At 39.2% G+C, this 19,512-nt stretch overlaps 1 protein-coding gene across 1 annotated transcript in view; it reads right to left on the reverse strand.

The window, feature by feature from the left end:
- Positions 1-19,512, reverse strand: part of NPSR1 (neuropeptide S receptor 1) — an 82,481-nt gene that overhangs the window by 28,579 nt on the left and 34,390 nt on the right. The window contains exon 6 of the mRNA XM_085876534.1: positions 12,781-12,982. Within this exon, the coding sequence (XP_085732660.1) occupies positions 12,781-12,982 (202 nt within the window). The remainder of the gene's footprint in view (positions 1-12,780; positions 12,983-19,512) is intronic.

A 19,512-nucleotide genomic window follows, 5' to 3' on the forward strand; every position in this document is an offset into this window, starting at 1 on the left:
TCATTCCCGTTGTAATCTTAATTGCAAGCCTTCAAACTTTATTCCTGTCTTTCTTCACAACGCTCACTATGAAACATCTACATATAAATGAACTTTCAAATGAAAAAATGGAGATATTTCTGCCATTCCTAGCACATCAAAAATACATCTCATTCACAAAAACAATTCATACATCCCCCATAACCCATATCAGATTTCTTGACACATACAAGTTTATGGCAAGTCCATTATCCAACTTAGCATCAAATATTAAAAACTTTCTGAATCTTAAATCACATTTCTCAAATCAAGAAGAGATTGATCTCTTATCACAAAAGGGAATATATCCGTATGACTACATGGATTCATTTGAGAAGTTTAAAGAAACACAACTTCCTTCAAGGGAAAGTTTCTATAGCAAGTTGAATAAAACTCATATTTCCGATAGAGATTATACACAAGCTAAAAAGGTTTGGGAGAAGTTGAATATAAAGAATCTTGGAGAATATCATGATTTGTATCTTAAAACTGATGTATTGTTATTGGCTGATGTGTTTGAAACTTTTAGAACAGTCTGTCATAATAAAAAATTCTTATGGATTAGACTCCGCTCACTATAACACAGCCCCGGGTTTGGCTTGGAGTGCTATGTTAAAAATGACAAAACAGAATTTGGAATTAATCAGTGATATACAGTAGATATGCTTTTAATGATAGAGAAGGCTAAAAGAGGAGGAATATCTCAAGTATATTCCAAGAGATATGCTAAAGCAAATAACAAATATCTTCCTGATTATAATAAGAATGAGGATAACTCTTACCTGATGTATTTTGATGCTAACAATTTGTATGGGTGGGCTATGTCTCAATCTTTACCTTCTGTAAAACTTAAATGGGTTAAAGAAAAACATTATGAAAAAGTTTTACAAGACATTGTTGTCTCCTCTCAAAAAGAATTGGATGAAGCTGAAGTTGGATATTATTTTGAGGTTGATTTAAAATATCCAGAAAACTTCATAACAAACATAAAGACCTGCCTTATGCCCCTGATAAAGAAAGTCCAAGAAAAGAATGGTTAATTGATTACCAACAGTTATTTTATATAACAGGTAAATCTACAGAAAAACTACTTACTACATTAAATGATAAAGAAAGTTATGTTTTGCATCAAAGGAACTTGAGATCATATTTATCTGCTGGGTTGAGAGTGAGGAAAATTCATAGGATTTTGAAATTTAAACAAAGTCATTGGTTAAAGCAGTATATTGATTTTAATACAAAAAGGAGAACAGAAGCAAAAACAGATTTTGAGAAGGACTTTTATAAATTAATTAATAATGCTGTGTTTGGAAAGACGATGGAAAATGTTAGGAATCGACAAAACATAAGACTTGCTACATCATGGAAACAGGCTTCAAAGTTAATTAATAGATGAAGTTTTGAGCGAGCGGAGGTGTTTTCAGAGAACTTTTGTGCTATTCATTTGAAAAAAGAGAGTATTGAAATGGATAAACCTATTTATATAGGAACATCATAGTCCGGGAGCCAACCTGTGTACGAGGCTGTTTTAGGGTTGGACCTTACAGCCTCTGCTATAAAATTTTACACCCCCAGGATGTTTAGATATATGTTTGCAGTTCATGAAAACCAATGTTGGCAATTCATAAGCTCTTGCGAAAAATTTTGGCGGCCGTTTTTGTTTGAGGAAGATTTGAAAAATTTGATAAAACAGCAATTGTCAATAAAATTTCTAAAAAAATTAAAAAATCACATTCATGAAAAATAAATGTGAACTAAATGTAAGAATTCAATCAGTGCATTGTAAAATGACAAAAAAAAATTGCCTTTGTGAAAGTAAACCTCGTAAAAGTACATAATTTTGTGAAAAATGCCTTAAAAATAACGTTTTTTGAAGATGGCCTTTAGAACTTTTCTTATCATAGGCAGATGCTGCATTAGAATACTAATTTCTCTTAATGTGATATGAACATGGTATCCATGGCTAATTAAAACAGCAAATTTGATTGAGTTCTATCAATTTTTAAAGAGAAAATTAACATTTTTGTCAACCAAAGTTACCCCTACCCCCAAAATCCTCTTACTCTATTGAACACAGTTCGGTTAAGGTTTGCTGGATCCAGGTTGGGTACTTCACAGTTCACTCTTCCAAAGGAAAATTCAATGGTGTTTGGAGTGACATGGCCCTGGAGCAGACATACAACAATGAAGGGAAGACATCTCTGTTCAAACGCATATCTCAGGCACCAGCTGCTCGAGATAAATATGTGAAAACAGCACCATTTCTCACAGCTGTATCAGAGAACATAAAGTCTATGGCTAATCTAGGCCAACAGGAATCTACTCATCATGGAGAAACACAGAAGCAGGCAACAGAAGAACATATGCATGTTGAGGAGATCAAGAAAGTGATATGCCAGCAGATGATAAACCCATTCCAGTGTAACAACCAAGTGGTTCTGCTCAATAGAGCAACTAGTGAGAAGGCTGCTTCAAAAGACTTGGTCCATGCTCAAGCTAAGGGCATGGAAGCCATTATGAAAGCAGAAGAGGTGGTCTCTATTAAGATTGAACCACTGAAGCTGGTAACTTTCTCCTCACAGAAGAAATCAAAACCATCAAGGAAACAGAGTTTAATCAGGATCTATCAAGATGAGACTGCAACTACACGTGTGCTGTGTTTCTATCGAGATGCCGACCCAGTCACAAGACAGATTGCATTTTCCCATGAGTGGACAGACTATCCATCATCCCTGTTTGAGGTTGATCCACGCTTAGCACAGGGGGTTGTAATGCGCAAAGGCAACGAGTCTGATTTCGTGGCAGTGCTAATTGCTGAAGCTGAGCAGGATGTTGTTTTACAGCTGCCATCATTACCACAGAGTGACCTATACACAGTTTATCTGGTAGACACAATGGCATTTGTAAATAAATACCAAAAAATGGGTGCGAAAACATTTGGTGAACTTCCCCAGCTGTATCTTCGCAAGCAGGTGTATCCTGCAGTTGAAACCTGAAATGTGCAACTGTGTCAACATCATTGGTGATCAGTATGATTTTGATGATACCCATACTTTGAAGGGTGATGAGCAGCAGAGGAGAAACCAGACAGACCAGGCAAGACAATTCTCACCATCCAAGAGTCTAGAAATTCCGGACTGGAATTTATTCATGAAGAATCCAAGAAATAAAGGAAATCTTCAGAACTTCATTGGCACTTCCCTTTGTGAGAGTCCTGAAGCTATTCCGGATGGAGTGACCATCATTCTTGGTAGTATGATGGAAAACAAAGGTCACACTCTTTCCATCACATCAGCATCAAGTTCAGTTCTGGACTTACCTTGTGAAGAACATGAAGAGGCAGACACAAGGATTATTGCTCATCTTGCGTATTGTGTGGAATATCTTGATCACCATCGAGCTGTTGTGCATGCAACAGATACAGACATAATTATGCTGTGTATATATCACTTCTGCTGCTTGAACACATTGCAAGAACTCTGGATACAACGGCAGAATCAATACCTACCTATTCATGAGCTGGTAGAAGTGTTGAGCAAGAAGTACCAGAAAATCCTCTTGATGTCGCAGCTACACTTCTGTGCACATATGTGTTGTGTGGATGTGACACAGTGAGCTACCCATTCAGAAGGGGAAAAGAAGAGGTCAGGTCAGGTATGGGAGCATGTGCCAGAACAGCGCGTCGCTGCGTCCACTTTCCGCCGGTACTCCAGGGGCCTCCGTCTGGCCATCCCCCAGGTAGATGCCAGGCCCATCCCCATCTCCTTGAGATGATGGTCAACCTGCTGCAACAATGAGGCACGTGGTCGGCCCACTGGCCTCCTCCACTCATGAGACTCCCTCGCTGAGAGAATCTGGTGAGCAGGATCAGCGTCAGGAAAACGAGCCACATGTCCATACAGCCGCAGCTGACGCTCACGGACTATGCAGGTAACAAATCTCATCCGAGTCTCTCTCAGCAACCGCTCGTTGGACACAAAATCCGACCAGCGATAGCCAAGGATTCTCCGAAGAGACCTGGTACCAAAGGAATTAAGTCTCCGTCTCAGATCCTTGGTCAAAGTCCAAGTCTCGCACCCATAGAGCAAGACTGGAAGTACCAAGGACCTGAAGACTCAGACTTTCGTCCTCCCGCACAGGTACCGGCAGCGCCACACCCCATGATCCAGTGAATCCATGACTCCCCAGGCCCGACCCAGACGTCTATTGACCTCCGGCTCACAACCTGCGGAGACATGAATATCACTGCCAAGGTAAGTGAATCTCTCCACGACCTCAACATCCTCACCACAAACAGACACAGACAGGACAGCAGCATCCAAGATGTCACCGAAAGCCTGGATCTTAGTTTTGACCCAAGAAATCCGTAATCCCAACGGCTCCGACTCCTCATTCAGCACCTCGAGGGCCCCCAAGAGGATGTCTAAAGTCTCCGCAAAGATGACTGCATCATCTGCAAAATCAAGGTCTGAGATCTTGACATTGCCAAACGATGCACCGCAACTTGATCTCTCCGACATCCTCCCTAGAATCCAGTCCATACAAGTGCTGAAAAGTGTGGGGGCAAGTACACATCCCTGACGAACTCCAGTAACAACTGGAAATAAGTCAGAGATGGTACCACCACACTTCACAGCACTCTCAGTACCAGAGTAGAGTTCAGACATCAGATCGATCAGTTTCGGTGGCACCCCACGAAGACCAAGAATCCTCCAGAGGACATCCCGATTCACTGAATCGAACGCTTTATAGAGATCAACATAGGCTACAAGCAGCCCCTGCCGAAACTCTCGTCTGTGTTCGGTGAGGACACGAAGTGCAAGGATACGGTCAATCATTGACCTCTTTGGTGTAAAGCCTGACTGCTCTGGACGCTGGTGCTCAAGCAGATGGTGGCAAACCCTATCAAGAATTATCCGAGCAAAGACCTTGCCCGGCACTGAGAGCAGCGTCACCCCTCGGTAGTTTTTGCAGTCTTGGCGATCACCCTTCCCTTTCCAGAGAGGGACAACAAGGCCCCTCTTCCAGTCAGTTGGGATGATGCCTGTGTTCCTGTGAAAAGAAGAGCGGCACAGGTTTCTCTGGGACTGATAGGAAACCTTCCCCACCTTGTTGATTTTGGAAGAGATAGTGAAATGGCAGCAACAGAATGTGTCATTGATGAGGCCAGAGTATACTGGACTGCTCTGCATGGCCAAAAAGGGTTCAGCTGTTTGGATACCCTCAGGCAGCATATGTTTGTCTCTTCAAAATTAGACCTTAGGTCACTGCCAGCAACAGAAGATGCGTTTTACTTCCTTGTTTTAAGAGCATTGTATCAATTGCTTCTGTATAGACGTGCACATCTCAGTGACCGAGCACTTCCCCCAGCCACAACATTTGGCAGAACCCTTATCAATGGAAAACTGGTCCCAATTCTCATGTCTAAGCCAGCCAAGCCAAACATAGACAAAACAGTGTCTTGCATGTGCAAATTATCCAAATGTCTGAAACGATGTTCATGCAAAAAGGCTGCTGTGCCTTGCTGAGTGACATGCATATGCCTTGGTCAGAGAGGTTCATGTGGTGGAGTTGTTTCAGAGAGTGACTCTTCCTCTGAAGAGGATGTTTCATGTCACAATATTGTGTTAATCCATTTCTAATTTTATCTTCCTTAAAACCATGGCATGTAAAAGTATGTTCTTGTTCCTGACCCCATTGATAGTCAAGCATTTCTGAGTTACATAAATCTTTTGTTGTTTGACATATAACCTTGTCAATTGAAGGTAGGTTAAATCTACACCAATTGTGATATAGGAAATGAACTCCTCTTTAATATGAGGGGTCATTTGTGTATATAGGTTTAGTGGTTATGATTTTAGGACAATATGAATTACCCCTACCCCCATCCTACATCTTCGCTTTTGCCAACATTTTGTTATCAGAGGGGGCTCGCAAAAGTGTTGACTGTGTTGTTGCGCAAGAGTTTCACCATTGCCAACATTGGTTTTCATATACTCAAAGGGTGTCTCTTTATGAAAATCAACACAAAAATTTTATAGCAGACCGGGCAATTTTTTTTTAATTTTGATCGGTTGGCTCCCGGACTATCAGTTCTTGACTTGTCAAAGTCGTTAATGTATGACTATTACTATAATAAGTTAAAATCAAAGTATAAGGATAATGTGTCATTTTTATATATGGATACAGATAGTTTTATATTAGAAATTAAGACAAGTGATGAATATGAGGATATTGATAATATATATATATATATATATATATATATATATATATATATATATATATATATATATATATATATATATATATATATATATATAGTTCAAGTAATTATGTCAGGTGATGTGTTGTTTTCATCAAAGAATAAAAAGGTTATTGCTAAGTTTAAATATGAATTGAGTGAGAAGGTCATGAGTGAATTTATAGGATTGAGATCAAAAGTCTTATGCTTTCACGTATATTGATAATAATAACATTGAAAGGTGTGATAAGAAGCTAAATGGAATAAAGAAAAATATAATCAAGGAAACAATAAACTTTAAACATCATTACAACTGTTTAACCTTAAAGAAGGAAGAGTACAGAAAAATGAATACAATAAGAAGTTATAAACATCAATTATATACAGAAGAGATAAACAAGAAAGCATTAGGAGCTTTTGATGATAAAAGATATAATTTAGAGAATGGAATCAATCGTCTCCCTCATGGTTATAAGTATAAGTGTTAAGATATTGGGTTGGGAATTTTAACAGGCTACCACCGTCTTTTTACTGATTTATAAATGATAGAACCAAGCAATAACCAAACCAAAGAATGGAGATGTAATCAGCCTTGGTATTTAAATGGGAAACAAAGAATGTGATAAATATCAAATAAGTCTTATTGAAGAAATAACCGGGGTAAAATTAGATAAAACAAATATGCGGATAAATTTAATTTCAAATAAGTTGGAGGATGTAAAGAAAAAGATTAATATCCTTGAATGGACAGAAAACTTTGATGGCTCTTAATTGAACAATGGAAAAACAATTTACTACAATCTCAAAATGATATGTGGCTCAGGAGGTGGTCAAATAAGAGCATTAAGAGAAGTTTATCATTTCATTTCTGCACAACAAAGACACTTAAACCAAGAACCAAGTTCCAAGTTATTCTTTGTGAATATACTCGATGGAAATGAATGTTATTGGAAAATTGAGTTATTCCCTGAAGTAGAACATGGACAAATATTCGTTGGTTCGCTCTTTGAGTGGAATGAAAATATGAAAGGGAAGAAGTGCTTTAATCAGTAAGTCGCAATCTTTCAAATTCTCAATTTTACATTTGCTTGTATGGCAAGGAAGGGGATAGGTGGGGAGAAAATGAGTCTCCTATTTTGAGCTTTTGGGGCATGGGTCAGAAAGTTTTTCCCTTCCTCCCATTCATTTGAATGGGCGTCCCAGAAACCCCATTTATCATCTACTCACCATAAATGCCATCAAAATTACCCAATGGTCTCAAATGAGTGTTCCAATACGAAGCGTAAAAGTAACATCACTACATCAGTAGATGGCAGTATGCAAACAATTATGCTTGCAGCCCAGTAGCCACAATGAAAAAGAAATAGTACGTGGAGGCTGGGTCGAATAGCAGCCACTTTGGAGTCCTGCAGACAGTGTGCCGGCTCTCACACTGATGTCTTATTGGCAAAAGTGGCCCCATTCTAAAAATAGTGAAGATCGCTGGTCTACATAGTGTAGTGTGTCTTTCAATTTATGTCTGCCTTTTCTCCTAAACTCTTCTGTCAGTCTCTCAACCTCGTCCAGGAGCCTCAACTTGTCCAAAGAAAAAAAACAAAAACGAAAGTTTGTGTGAACAAAGACAAAGGGTCAGATGTCCAATGTTTTGGGCATAGAGTGACCTTTGTCAGGGAATAAATGTGTCTGTGACATTTACAGGTGTTAAAACTTTGGCGTTGTGACTTTTAGGGTTTAATGGTCAACTTCCAGGCTGGCTATTTCATTACCCCATGCACGCAAAGTGAAAAGCAGGGTGAAGTAATTGCTTCATGGCCTTGTGTCTGTCCGTCTGTCTTATCAGTTTATGATTGAGGAACAACTTCTTTAAATCGATTGTTATATTTTGAACACGAATCAGAACATGGATAGGAAGATAAGTCTTTCGTTTTATCATACTTTGGCTTTGAATTTATCCTTATCGCACATGCACTGAGAGTAGTGAGATAATTTTTTTCCTGTGTCTGTCTACCTGGCAGTCAAACAAAATTGAAAATCATTCGAAACAGGAAACTTACTGTTTTTAAGGACATTATAAAGGAGACAAATAAGCATGAAGAACCCATGCAATGTGTTAGATCGGATGATGTAATAGACACTGCGGAAAATGTCGGCAAAACCTGGAATTAATTTATTTATCCGACTTTTACAATCATTTTTTAATTTAAATGTAATTATAGACGAACCCTGAAGACTAAAATTCACCTATCATAATACTTCCAAGAACCTCCAGTTTTGCAGTACTTCAATTTCAATAAAGGTTCAATGGGGTGGTGTGTAAGGGTGGTATTTGGGACTGCTTCTGGACTAATTCAATACTGGTTGCACTAAACTATGGATTTTTTTTCAATGATTGTTAAAATCATTATTTTATGAATATTGAAGTAAAATTGAAGCAACACTGCATGGGGTATCATGTTCTATGAACTCTCAAGTTAGTTTCTTTTTTAGAGAGTCCCAACTTTTCTTTGTACCAAAGTGCAGATGACTCATTGAATGGTTATGGGAATGTTATGATTTTTTTTTTATGTTGAAGGCACAGGTACGGACTGAATGGAAATCATTGAGGCCAAACCTTAGATAAAAGAACTTCATGAAGAGAAAAGTAAGGAAAGAGAGAATAGTCGAAGAGTTTTTGAGAAAGCAAAAAATCTGCTTTTTGAAAATGGGAAGGTCATAAGTGTTTGGGAAGACATGAGACGGCAAAGAGTTCCAGAGTTTGGGAGTGGAGGGGAAGAAACAAACATCATAATGGCACACCCTTGAATTGCCAATGGCCACACAATAATCATGTGATGTAGTGGCTTGTCGAGTATTCCTTGGTCTTGCTAATGGTGGAGGTACACAAGCGGCAAGTTCTTGCAAGCAGAAACCGAAGTAATCTGCAGGAAAGAGGAAGAGAGCCTACTTTGTGGTGCAATTTGAGTGGGTCAAGTTTTGAGATCACATTGGTGGAGTTGACAAGTCAAATAACTTTGGATTAATTTCTGTCCAGTAAGTATGTGGAGCTGGAACCTCCCCAGATGTGAGAGCAGTACTCCATACAAGGACGAATCAATCCTTTATTTAGTTGGAACAACTATTCAGAGGAGAAGAATCTTCAATATCTGAACATGACTCCTAATTTCTTCGAGGCAAACTTAGCTACTTGAGTAATGTGTGGATTCCAGGATAAATTTGATGTTAGAGTGATACGTAGTAGGTTTATTGTAGAGCTTTCAAAGGAGATTGGAGAGTTGAGAGGAGTTTTAGAGAGAGAGAGAGAGAGAGAGAGAGAGAGAGAGAGAGAGAGAGAGAGAGAGAGAGAGAGAGAGAGAGAGAGAGAGAGAGAGAGAGAGAGAGAGAGAGAAATTGAGTTTTGAAGCATTAAACTTAACTTGATTACATTTGCCCCAATGGGAGATTTTGTCCAAATCCGAATTTAAAGAGGTGGCTGTGATGAAACGAGATGTAGATCGAGTGAGGGAAGATGGGCAGATGGGAAAGACGTGGAGGAATGTAATGTTGAAGCATCAGCATACGAGTGCGTTTGGTTATTTGAAGAAGAAAGAAGGTCATTGATAAAAAGAAGGAAGAGTGTTTGAGACAGAACGGAACCGAGGGACACTCGGTTGATGTGAGAATGGTTGAGACAGAACAGAGTGTTGATGGGGAAGGGGTGATATGTTGAACCATAAACAATTACGAAGATAGAGCGGTCGGAGAGAAAGCTTGATATGAGAGAGCAGAGTGAAGGAGGAAAGCCGAAATGGGGAAGCTTGGATATTAGACCCCAATGCCAAACTCTGCCAAGGGCTTTTGAGATATCAAGGCCCACAACAAAGCATTCCCCAAAGTCTCTCAAAGAAGAGGCCAGGCATTCGTAATGTAAGAAAGGATATCACCTGTAGATCTTGCCTTGTGAAAGCCATGTTGGTGGTCAGATAAAAGACTGTGAGATTCAAGATGCTTGAGAAAATGGGAATTGACAAGACATTCAAAGAGTTTGGAAACAGTAGAAGTCAGAGCAATAGAATGGTAGTTAGAAGGATTTGAACGATTACCCTTCTTTAAAATTGTCTGTACAAAGGCATGTTTCCAGGTAAGAGGAAAAGTTTGGGTTTTTAAACAAAAATGAAACAAACGAGCAAGCACAGGTGCAAGTTCTGAAGCACATTCCTTCAAGACATGGGGAGGAATGACATCTCGCCCATCGGACTTGCTTATGTCCAGAGAGGCGTATTTTTTTGACTGCATGAAAAGAGATTATAGGGAGGGACATAGGATTGGTGAGGGGAGCAGCAGAGGGAGATGGAATGTTAGAGTCATCCAGTGTGGAGTTCGAGGAGAAAAGAGAACCAAAAAGAGTTGCTTTATCGGTCGGAGAGACAGCGATAGTATCATCAGAACGGAAAAGTGAAGGAAAGGTAGAGCGACAGAAGTTGTTGGAGATACTTTTAGCTAAGGACCAGAAAAATCTATTAGTGGAAGAAGAAAAAGAGGTTGTCACATTTCTTTTGAATAAAGGAATGCTTCGCTTCACGAATAACATTTGCAATGATTTCTGGCAGATATGAAAGCTGAATGCGAGTCAGAGGAAGAAGAGTTTTTTCACGTTCCAGACATGGCATCCCTTGCACGAATGGCCACAGAGCAGGAATTATTGAACCAAGAATAGGTCTGAGAGATAGATTTGAAAGAAAAGGGGATATAAGCCTCCATTCCTGCAACAATAACCTCAGCTATATGCTCAGCAGAGAGAGAGAGAGAGAGAGAGAGAGAGAGAGAGAGAGAGAGAGAGAGAGAGAGAGAGAGAGAGGGGCATTGCCCGAGGAGAGGCAGTAGTCTTTCCAGGGAAAGTCAGAAAAGAAGTTTCGTAAATCAGTCCAGTCAGCATTATTGAAATGCAAATACTGGCATTTCGTCAGAGCAGTCAGATAAGAAGTGGTGATAAGTAAAGTGATGTTCACAAGATTGTGGTCAGAAGAACCAATTGGAGGTGAAATTGTGTAGTTGTAATACAACAGATTGGAAGTGAAGAGTAAATCCAAAGTATTGGTAGTGCGGTCATGATGATATGGGTTGGGTGGGTGATAATTTGTTCCAAATCATTAAGAATGGAAAATGTAAGAGCTTCAACTTCCCCAACATCGGTGTGGGAAGATTTCAGCCACTCCCTGTGGTGTACATTGAAGTCTCTGAGATAGAGAAATTCTGCTTGAGGGTGTTCGGATATCATGGCTTCATGGCAAGAGTTGAGATAATCAAAGAAAGCTATAAAGTTTATGGAATTGGGAGAGCCGTAAGTGAAACAGAGAAAGATAGTGATGGTTAGGAGACAAATCTTAAACCAGATGACATCAACGTTTGGAGATTTGAGATCCGCAAGGCGTACAGCAGTCGTGTTGATGTTGGAGTAGACACAGACTCCTCCTTTGAAGCGGAATCGTGAGTGAAGGTTGGAGTTTGAAATGTTATAAGAATTAGCAAGAATGTCACGTGATAATTGGGTCTCTGAGAGAAGCAAGATATTAGGAGAGGAGCTTGCTCGATGATGTTCAACAGAGGAAATATTTGAAGAATGACCACAGATGTTGGTGAAATGAATTGAAAAAGAGTCACGTTGGTTCAAAAGGCAAGGGTCTTGGGAGGGACTGATACTACTACTGCCTGAGACCCCCCCCTCGTTGGCAGCAGAGACAGGCAGGTCACCGGAGATTTTTCGCACCCCATAATGCCAGGAACTAGGGGCCATTAACTTTTCGGACTTTATATTTATATTTCATTGCAAGCTGTGTGAGGGAAATGAGACGAAAGATAAATAAAAGAGAGAGAATGTAAAGTGAGGAGGGAAAATGAGTGAGTAAGAAAATGTATGATGAAAAATGTATGATGAAAAGTGTATGATGTTTGTTTGAAAAGTGTATGATGTTTGTTTGCAAGAATGAGATATTAGAGCTAGCCTGGTAGCTATAGTTTGAGTGAGACAGAAAGTAAGACCAGGAAACCTGACACAGAGTGTAAGATGGTTCCGGGTGCCACTTTAACGCTTCTAAGTCAAAACGGTAATGCCACCCTGAGCGGTTGCTGTCTACAACCTACTACCTAAAAAATGATGAATGGCTTGCAGGTCATTTCTTGTTTTTGCCAAACTGGTTTATTCTACACATGTTGATTTGGTATGTAGTCTCTTCCACAATCCCTTTCTGAGCCGAGCATCCCTAGACTCATCTTTTTATTGTTCAATATGAGGACCTTTTGCATATCCAAGTTAATACATTGGCAAGGTCAAGGTGAGCATTTTACTTGCCCAAAGGCCTGTTATTGCCAACAAAACAATGGTCTTTATAAAGATAGCCACATACTTGCAGACAAACCAACTGGTTGAAGGTTCAGTTTATTGTACTCCTCTCAAAGTGAAACACTAACCCTACCAACTAAGCTAGAGACTCCCCATTAAAAGATTGACACAGATTTTTTCTTCTTCTTGATGAATGCCTCACCACATGATCATAAGAGGACAGAAATAGATGAGAAAAGCAACCAGGGTCATGTATGGTGTCCAAAATGTATCGTCCGGCCAATCCGACCAGCACTGCATTTCTCCATTGCCGAGCTGTTTCTTGTGGAACAGGAAGAGAGTCGGTGCAGAAAAAAGGAAGGCAAGGGCCCAGGCAAGGCCAATAAGGCAGCATGAATAACGGTCTGTGGGAAATAATAATGGGTACAAAAGCAATATTTTGGGTGTAACCATTATTTTTTAATGTTTTCCTTTGTTCTGCAGAATCTCAGTTAAAATTTTACGAGACAAAATCAATTGTTAATTCAGTTCATGTCAAAGCATCCAGCCACCAAGTGGTTTTTTTAAGCTAAAAGGACAGGAAACAAACACCTCAGGCTTCAGAATGATCTCGGGGGCATCATTTTATGAATACATGATGTGTTCAAACATCTTGTAGAATTACTTCATATATTATTTTTGAAGGGGCTCCTCCAAACGTCTGCCAAGGCAGGAATAATGTTTTCCTTTATTTTGTCTTTTTGAAAACCTTTATGGAGTGTTTGCACACTCCAAGTTGTTGAGCATGGGTATAAATCCCGGCCCAACTGTAACTGTATAAACTGTCACCTGATGTTTTGAATACATCTCAATACATCAAAATGTGGGCCATCCATGGCATGGACATTAAATTGGACACCCTGTCTGCTAACATTAGATGGTGGACTTTAAAGACATCTCAGTGTCCTTCACGAAGAGTAGGTGAGTTATCACGAGCACCCTGAACAAATTAAAATTTCCTGCTCAAACCTACAGAGGCACTGCATCAGCGGCACAGCTGTAGCCTTAGCTAATGATGCTACCCATAGCCATGTGCTACACATGAAAGATGAAGAAAATGAACGAGATATCTGCGATCACAAAGCGATCGCCAAAGGTGAGCCTCAATCGGGGGAGGCTTACCCTTGGCGATCGTCCACGACTTACCATTCACCCATGACACAATGATGGCCATATTTTTTTGGGACCACCATATGATCTTGACCTTCAACATTTAGGGATAGAGTGTAAATTAAGAAAATGTGTACCCATCTACTATCCATCCAAAAAAACTCAACATCATGAAAACCAGAGGAAAGTTATTCAAGTTATGATCAAAAAAGTGTTTTTTGTTAATTCGGTCACAACTCCAAAAAGGTAGGTCACGGACATGAAACAAATATCAGATGCACAACATCAGTGAAAATAAGCAAGTATGTTGCAATAACATGTTGGAAGGCCAAGCAGTCTTTGAGATTTTGCATTGGCAAAATTGAGCGATGAAAAAAAATGCCTTATTTTTTTCAGACCTCCATTTGACGTTGAGCTTTAACTTGGAGGTGTATAATGTAAATTAAGCTTAAATGTGCCTTACTCTAGGCTGTCTAGTGAGGGTATTTTAGTACTGATCTGCTAAACCTTAGTTGATTTATGGTGAAAAATGTTAAAAAGGCTATAATTAGGTCATAACCTTAAAATTAGATCAAGATCAAAAATGATCTCAACCCTGCAAACGTTATTTTCCCATTATTGATGCAAATTTTCATTCCGAAAGTCCCAACCGGATCCAACATACAGCTGGGATTTTGTCAGAAAAGGGAGAAAAATCTAAATGGTGGTTTAGGACTCCTAAGCATGTAGGACCTTGACGTTTAACCTGAATGGGTATGATGTAAATTAAGCTTAAATGTTCTAGGGCTGGGCTATCCTAATGAGAGCAATTTCGTTCCGATCGGACAAACTTTAGTCGAGCTATCGTGAAAAATGTTAAAATGTCTAAAATCAAGTCAAGATCTTAAAATTAGGTCATCCATTTTTTTGGGGTCAACCCAGCAAACTTTATACTTGCATTATCGATGCAAAATTTAATTCCGAAAGTCCCAGCTGGCTCCGATATACAGTTCGAAAATTGATACAGTTTGGAAATTTGGAGTGTTGAGAGTGCTGAAAGAATTATTACTTTTAATTTTTTTTTGGAAATGGTGGTTTAGTACTCTTAGGAGTCTAAGCAACTATGTGTTACCATTAGAAATTGGGGGAGTCAATTTTAGATACAAACCCTATTGGGGGAGGCTTAATAAGAATAACAAAGGAAGAGCCCCACAATACTGATCTCTTTACACTCAATACAATATACATTTCCAATAACCTGTTCAAATAGGTTTAGTCACCTGTCACCACTTTTTTATATAATGTCGAGGCTCATAGAGGAGCGAGAACATTGAATGGATCCGGCTATATAGTGTAGTAGATAGTAGAAAAATCGTGCAAATTATGATACAAGCATCAAATTTGGCATTTCTGTTCGGCCTGAGTCACGTTGGTTCATATAAACTGTCAATCTCAAACTGTTCATATAAACTGTCAAAAGTTCAAAATCTCAAAGACCCCAGCAACTTTCGGAAGGGAAGTGAAGAAGGCTGAAGAAGAAGAAGACGCCAAAAATATGGCTATATACGATGCCAATTGTTGCTGTATTCTCTTGTGATTAATAAAGCCTTCATCTCCTAAACTGCGACTCAATGTCATCTTATTACAGTGTATAAGGGTGGTGTATAAGAATGCATCAGTCACACTAAACTGCATTTTTTAGCTCGCCTGTACGAAGAACAGAGAGCTATAGCGATACCCCCGGCGTGAGCGTCAGCGTCAGCGTGAGAATGTTAAAGTTTTTGGTGCAAGTTATTTAGAAGCTTGCCATTCATTAATATGTGTACTAGGATGCTGATATTTGGCAGGGAGGTGTCTTTGGGGTATATTATTGATGGAGTGAAGTTGAAATTAAAAAACAATTTCAAATGTTTTCAATTTTTGACCTATTTTGAACTTAACTTTTTTGTAGCACATCAACGTTAAAGTTTTTGGTGCAAGTTATTTAGAAGCTTGACATTCATTTAATATGTGTACTCGGATGCTGATATTTGGCAGGGAGGTTCCTTTGGGGTATATTATTGATGGAGTGAAGTTGAAATTAAAAAACAATTTCAAATGTTTTCAATTTTTGACCTATTTTGAACTTAACTTTTTTGTAGCACATCAACGTTAAAGTTTTTGGTGCAAGTTATTTAGAAGCTTGCCATTCATTTAATATGTGTACTAGGATGCTGATATTTGGCATGGAGGTTCCTTTGATTCTTTTGATTTGATCATCTCACATATTATTGATGTAGTGAAGTTGAAATTAAAAAATAATTTCAAATTTTTAAAATTTTTGACCTGTTTTGAATTTAACTTTTTTGTAACACATCAATGTTAAAGTTTTTTCCTTTCTAATATTTTTATCTACCACACTATTTTTTACTGATTACAATATACAAATACATATATTGCTTTAAAATTATTTGGATCAGACTTCACTGCAATGCTTTATAAAAAATATTATTAGACTAGTCTTTTAAAAACTATAAATGTAGAAACAGGTGAGCATTGGGTGGCTTTGACACCAACTCTCTGGTTAAATGATCTTTTAGACTATTATTTTATTATAATTGAAGTTTATACTTAAACACTGCATGCGGTATCATGTTCTATGAACTCTCTCGTTTAGAATGTGCAGCACATGGCAGAAAGTAGCTTCATTGCTGGGAATGCAGCTATGCTGCCAATGCAGTGCCCCTTGTAGGTTTGGAAAGGAATTTCAGAGGTTTCATGGTAAATATTCATACCTCAGAGAGATTACATGAATCTTTATGACATAAAAGGTTCTTCAGTCAAAGCAGCAATATCTTGCCAACATGTCTTAAAATGTGATTGATAACACCAAAGTCAAAGCACGCGCTGCACTGCAAAATAATGGATTCTGGCTTGATTCGGATTACGAGCGGGTCAACAAATCAACGGGAGATGAAACTATGATATTTGCTGGAAGAGTATCACGAAATAATTATAAAAGTCCACAGTGCTGTAGTAGGTTTCGATACACAAGGGGGAACTTTGATCATGTAATTCGGAAAATTGATAAGACATGCAGTGTGTTCGACATCTGCCAAAAAGGCAAATCCAAACGCATCACATTGACTGTGTATTCCATAAAGTAAACGACAGTGTATTTTCACAATATAACAAAAAACAACATTTTACCTCCTTTGGAGGCCAGAAACGAATGCCCTTTCAGAAGTGAAATGAATGAGAAAAGGCGGAAGAACTGTATTACTTAGACAGTGTTACCGTCAAGGGACAGTACTCACAGAGACGTGACTGAGCAACTTCACCTGCTATGAACACCGGTTAAATGGACATGACTACTTTGTTGATGTGCAGTGACATTACCACCTTCTTAAGCGGGACCTTTGTTTCATGGCTTTAGAATTGAAAATACAGCCTTTTATGAATCACTTCCCCAACAAGGATTCAATGTTTTTAGTGGCTTATGACTGCATGTACATAGGCAACTCTTGTCTAGACAAATAATACTCAAAATAATTGCTTTTCAGCCATGTAAAAAGGGGGCTGGAAGAATGGCCAAGAGGTATGCACACACCTCTGAGCTATCTAACCTGAGTTTGAATCTTAACCCAGCTATAAACTGTCATCTTGGAGATTTGCAGGCATTGCAGAGCATCAATGTGTTACAGTTTTACAAATCATGGCAAATCGGTGTTTCAATGTGTTACAGTACAAAGCATCTCAAAGTTACAGACACAGGCGATGTGACAGGATACAGGTTTCCAGGTTATAAAAGGTTATAAACCACATCAAATCCCACCACCTCTTCACTCCTGAAATTACCAACTCTACCAGAAGTCATCCTATGAAGGTATTCAAGGTGTAGGCCCAGGTGTAGGCTACTTCTCAGAAACAATTTCTTCAGTCAAAGAGTGATCTCAGATTGGAACAGCTTCCCAACTTCCCTGGTGAAATCCACAATTGTAACAACCTTTAAAAACAACTTGAACAAATGTTGGCAATATGAAATCTTCACCCTGCATTGACTGCCAGCATGCGTTCATTCATGATTTAAAACTACTATGCATCAACCAATGCAAACCAACCAATATGGAAGTAGAGACCGTGATTCACCAAAGGATATCAACTTCCTATCCCATACATTGATGATGATATTTCTTCATTACCCTATTCAAATGGTGGAACAGTTAACTCTCTTTCCTCTCCCCTATCCGTCTTAATATTATGCCACTTCCAACTTCACCAACTCCTACCTCTTCAACCTGTTTTCTCACCTTCCGAACCTCTCCTTTCACCTCATTCACAATCTCGGTAGCAGCGAGATTTGTCTCGAAAGGGCAATTATCCAAACTACCTTCAGGTCCCCATTCACAATCACACGAGATATGTCCCACGGAAATTTTGTGCAATTTCCACTCTCAAGTGATTGTGAGTAGCCAATTGTGCCAATAAATCATAACAAATTAATTATCTTCTTCTTGATGCATATATGTTTACACACACCACATTAAAATGAAATAACGACAAAACAACGTTTAATTCACAATCTCACGAGATTTGATCATCTCACGATATGGGAAGGAGGGACAGACTGACAAGCATATTATTATTATTATTAGATAGATGGGCTGCAATAATATTCCATCACTAACCTCAACCATATGGGTCTGAATGTTGCTCAAGCAATTGAGTTGCTGTGGGCCCACCCCCACCAGACTGATTGATAGGCCTCGTCACACCCACCCCTCCTTCGCCTTTCTTGCCCCATGTGTAGATATGTAGCTTAACAATTTTGAATAAGGCTGTGTGAAACGAAAAATAATTACAAACTGGCTCTTTTGGGTCTGTCAGTTTTGTAGCTCAGCGATGCTGTCTAAGAGCTTCATGGTCGGCGCGTACTTTATCGGTTCTCAAGTTTGGATTTTTGTCGATGTTTTTGAGAATTTGTGTTCTATTAAACATATTGAATGTCTATGTCATCCCTACATAGCAAATCTACTAACTTCTTGATCAATGACCTCTCTGATGCTCTGTAAAACCCTCTCTTCCTTTTTCAGATGATTCCACATAGTGTCATACAGTACCCTCATCCCTCTGCCAGGCAGACAGCAGCTTCATCTATCTATACCGATCTGGAAATTATTGGATTCTGGTCTGATAAAAGGAACATGTTCTTCAATGCTGGAAAAGCTCACAGTCTCACCCTCTTGCTCTGGAATGATCGTCAAACTAACCCATCTATTCATTTCCTTGGTCATCCGATGGAAGAGGTTTAGCTCTCCCCATCACAGATGACCTTTGATAGGCTGAATGTTAAAGCTGGCATGCAAAGCCAGCCGCTGACTAGGTATCCTCCACCGATCCAAGTCTTACCTTGGGAAATCAGAGACACAATCTCCAAGATCTGTCAGTAACTCGATGGATTACTGCTCTAAATTATGGGCTGGCACCCCAGCGTCACTTCTGTCTCCAGGATTCTTGAACCTAAAGCTCTTAAAATTATTGAAATCTTTGATGAGGCCAAAACGCAAGGCTGACACATCACAGACAGGTTTGCAGTCTTTGTTTTTTATTGTCTTTTCTCCAACAATGCTCCATCTGCTCTCAGTCCTCTGGCCCTCCCCAGAAACTCCAGGATGCATGCGTTCTTCCAGTGATTCCTTTCTGGTTAAACTTCCAAAATCCAGGCTTAATTACTGCACACCTCATTTCTTTCATTCCTCACTTCTCTTGTCGAGGGAACCACATTTCAGAGGCTGTTCTGTTTCAATCTTTCCCCCAGGACTTCAAG

This window comes from Eptatretus burgeri, chromosome 4 (genome assembly GCF_056783735.1).
Source record: "Eptatretus burgeri isolate ZD-2024b chromosome 4, Ebu_testis_v1, whole genome shotgun sequence".
NCBI lineage: Eukaryota > Metazoa > Chordata > Myxini > Myxiniformes > Myxinidae > Eptatretus > Eptatretus burgeri.